Source organism: Buceros rhinoceros, unplaced genomic scaffold (assembly GCF_000710305.1).
Source record: "Buceros rhinoceros silvestris isolate BGI_N320 unplaced genomic scaffold, ASM71030v1 scaffold17385, whole genome shotgun sequence".
Classification (NCBI taxonomy): Eukaryota; Metazoa; Chordata; class Aves; order Bucerotiformes; family Bucerotidae; genus Buceros; species Buceros rhinoceros.
This window is the reverse complement of record NW_010412519.1, coordinates 15396-19026: the sequence shown is the minus strand read 5'-3', so window position 1 is coordinate 19026 and position 3631 is coordinate 15396. Positions and strand designations below refer to the sequence as shown.

At 46.8% G+C, this 3631-nt stretch overlaps 1 protein-coding gene across 1 annotated transcript in view; it reads right to left on the bottom strand.

Moving 5' to 3' along the window:
• LOC104493713 (neurotrypsin-like) overlaps positions 1-3631 on the bottom strand; it is a 15798-nt gene that overhangs the window by 3444 nt on the left and 8723 nt on the right. The window contains exons 9-12 of the mRNA XM_010136442.1: positions 2410-2612; positions 1263-1404; positions 812-1017; positions 182-260 (exon numbers count right to left, since the gene is read on the bottom strand). Coding sequence (XP_010134744.1) covers positions 182-260; positions 812-1017; positions 1263-1404; positions 2410-2612 — 630 coding nt within the window. The remainder of the gene's footprint in view (positions 1-181; positions 261-811; positions 1018-1262; positions 1405-2409; positions 2613-3631) is intronic.

The window sequence follows — 3631 nt, the reverse complement described above, 5'->3', positions numbered from 1 at the left end:
TTTCCCTGCCCACTCTGCCGCATACGGGCTCAGCTGGCGTGCACTCTTCCACGGGTTCAAATCAAGTTCAAACAACACCAGTGGAAATGTGTTATTGTAGTCAGCATTTGTCCAGCTATTTCCAGAGCCCGTAGAGAAGCTGGAACCAGTTCTGGCCTTCCCAGTGATTACAGGGTTGTACCTGAGAGACTTGTTTCCACCTATGATCCTTTTCTTGCGACGGTGAAGCAGGCGCATCCCACACACACCAGACTCTGGACCTGCACAGCAAAGTGAGAGCGGTTGGGTAGATACCTTCAGCTTTAAGTATCATCAGTTGGTGTCACAGAGCCAAACACCTTTCTCCTTCCCTGAGGGCACTACTCCTCATGGTAGGTGACTGCATTGTGTTGTGCGTATGGAATTCACAGAAGATTTAAGCCCAGGGGTTTCCTCGGTTTTGGAGGAGGTGCTTACCTGCAGTATCTGTAGTCTTATGGTAGGAATGGGACTTCTGCAGCTATTTCCTCAGTGCTCTAAACCCCAAAGTTTGTGCCTGATTACTGCTCTAAGCAAGGTACAGTTATTTGGCTGTGGGGAAGCTCTGCAGGCTCCAAAGCCTGACATAGGTGGAGCTCCTCAGGTTAGTCTGGAGCACCCTGTGCTCCTACGAAGAGACAACAACAAAAAAAGGAAAAAGTAGAAGGTGCAGGACAGGATGGGTTTATAAAGTTTCAGCCCAAGAGAAGAACTACAGGAAAAAGCATAAAAGCATGCAGAGGCCCTACAACAGGAGCTCCAGATTTCTGTGCGGAAGAAATGGGCATGTCACCTGTTCTTCTGGTATCTTGGACCTTCTCTTCCACATAGTCACAGATCACACCAGCATCCTCACTGTGCCAGCAGCTGTGAATCCCGGTGTCGGGCCTGACACATTGCCCCAGGGTGCGCTCCGTGCCGCTGCATTCGAGGTTGTCCAGATGGATGGGCCCATGGCCTTCACCAAAATAAGCCATCGCCCTGGCTTTTGCCATACCGCTGCAATTAGAGAGAGGGTGGCTAATCCGCAGTGAGCAGGAGGCAGGTGAGCCCAATGCACCAACACATTTTAAGAGAGATAATTTTTATGTGTCACTCTGCACACAGGCTTGAGGACCCTACTCCCTCAGGTATACGTGAATATGCCAAAACTAAGAAATGAAGCTCCCAGAAACAGGTCCAGAAAGAAGGGATCCCCCTGAGAGCTGTTTCTATGTATAAGATACACGTACCAGAGCTCTTACCTGAATCCCAGTTGCCTGCAAACCACTGCAGCATCTCTGTCTGTCCAGACATCATCACAGACGCTGCCCCACTGCCCGTTCAGGAAGACCTCGACCCGTCCTTCCTTAGTGCTTTCTCCATCCACCAGCCGCACGGGAGGCCCTGCAGGAGAAAACACATGGGGCACTGCAAGCAAAACCACCAGAGTGTGAGGTGCCCAGATCTTGGGTTCTTTACAATAAGAGGAATCCTGGATATCAGTAAGCTTAAAATAAATTAAAAAAGAAAAAAAAAAAAAAAAAGAAAGAAAAAAGGAGTGTTTCTATATGAAGACGTTTGATCTCTGTGCTACATTAGAAGACTACATATATATTTATTTAATACATACTGAAAATCATTAGTGGATCATATTCTGAAAGCTGAGTAAAGAGGAGAGCAAGAACAGAAGGAAAGTTATTAACTCCTGAGCCAAGAGTGGACAAGCTTAAACATGCCTGGGAAAAAAATCCATTAAGTTATAAAACTATTACATTATTCTAAGCAAGAGAAGAGTCCTACATCCAGAAGAAACAAAAGTGTTGGATGCTATTTAAAAAAAAATGTCTGACAAACTGGAAAGCCTCCTATAGTACAGAAAGGTGAGAGTATAAGGCCTCATCTAAGTGAGGAAATCATGCTAACTTGAAATACATTCACAATTTTAATTAAATTATGCCATCTACGCAAGAGTGCAAAGAGCGCCTCACATCTGAAGCCCTCTTGTCTGTCTTGGCAAGGTGTGACACAGATGTAACTACAGCAGATTCTTAAAGGGTCTAGTTAAAGGGGTCGCATGTCCTCAAAAACATGGATGAGGCATCTCATCGGTGAGCAACGGCATGCGGAGGCAGCCACTGTTCCTCATCCCCTCAGGTTTGGTTTAGAGACTGCCAACACAGTTTTTTCCAGCTTCAGTTTCTCTGCAAGTCTGGCCATAGGTCTGGTGGAGCTACAGCTCTGTGGGTCTGCCCCAGACAGTCTGGGCTCCTTCCTAGCAGTCCTTTTTAAAAAGCAGCCCCCTCGCTGAAACAGCACGGGGAAAACTCCCACATCTGACAGAGCTTCCAAAGGGACAGACCAGCAGGTGACACTTCCCCACCAGCCAGGGCAAGAGGCAAGGAAAGTTACCCAGACTGCCATCCATGACTGTGTTGCTCTCTGGGGAACAGCGGACTCCCACGTCCTCGGCGTGTGAGCAGTCATGCTGCCCCCAGTTGCTGTGGGGGCAGTCCAGGAGGGACAGCTCTGTCCCCACACAAGCCACATCATCCAGTAAGATAAAGCCTTGCCCAGCAGCATAGTCCCCTTCAGAGGCCAGGGTAGCAGGTCCACTAGAGGAAGGAAAGAGAACGTATCAGATCCATTAAAACTTACTAATCTCACAGAAGAACCCAAGCTCAGACCCAAAGGGAAGCTCTCCTGCAGAGCTCAACTGTGACAGCAGTGGCCTCCTGAAGTAAACCACTTAGTGACGCACAGGATGGCAACCTTGCACATCTCACCAGCTTCAGTTTTCAGGGGGGCCCACTCAGACCTGTCCGTTTCCTAGTGCCTGGTCAAAGGCGCCGTCGCAGTACCGCCGTGGGCCTGCTGTACCACAGAGGCTGCCTTGCAGACAGGACACCAGGTGCATCAATGTGGGCACGGGCTAGCAGTGGAGGCATCCAAAATAGCAACATCTAAGTAATTCTACTTATTTTTCTGCAAGGAAGCAGCTACCTGGAATTGAAATGCCAAAAGCTGCAAACTTTTGGGCACTACAAGAGATGATAAACACAGTATGCAGCTGAACTCAAAGGGAAGAATTTAGTTTAGTCTTTTTTCAGTCTATAAAGCTGAAATTTTACAAGGACACCCTATTCATATTAAAAAACCAAAACAAAACCAAAAACCCATAAACCCCTTCTTACTTCCTCCAAGGCTACAGTATTCTGATTTTAAATCTTCCCCAAACTCATACCTGGAGGGACAACAGTTCAGCAATGGACCGAAAGAAAAGCGTTACAAAAACTCCTAATACTACTTTTTTTTTTTTCCCCCGATAGTCTTCATTCAGGTGCTGAAGCAGGTGATATGTTTAGCTGGCAGAGCAGAGGGGTGATATCATTTAGCTGTAGAGCAGAGGGGGTAGCAGCTCTGAGCTGACACACCTGCAAATTTAAGGAGTCTTAAGAGAAATTTTTTACTTCATTGAGGGGTTCATAATGGCAGTATCAGGCCTGTTATCTGCTTTCAAAACAGGCTGAGGCAAGGGATAATAAAGGGGTTTTTTTTAACCCTTGTAAAGGATGTGGATACCTATTAATCTTTCCTGATTAAAGTTGTGTAATGGTAATAACCTTTCCAACAA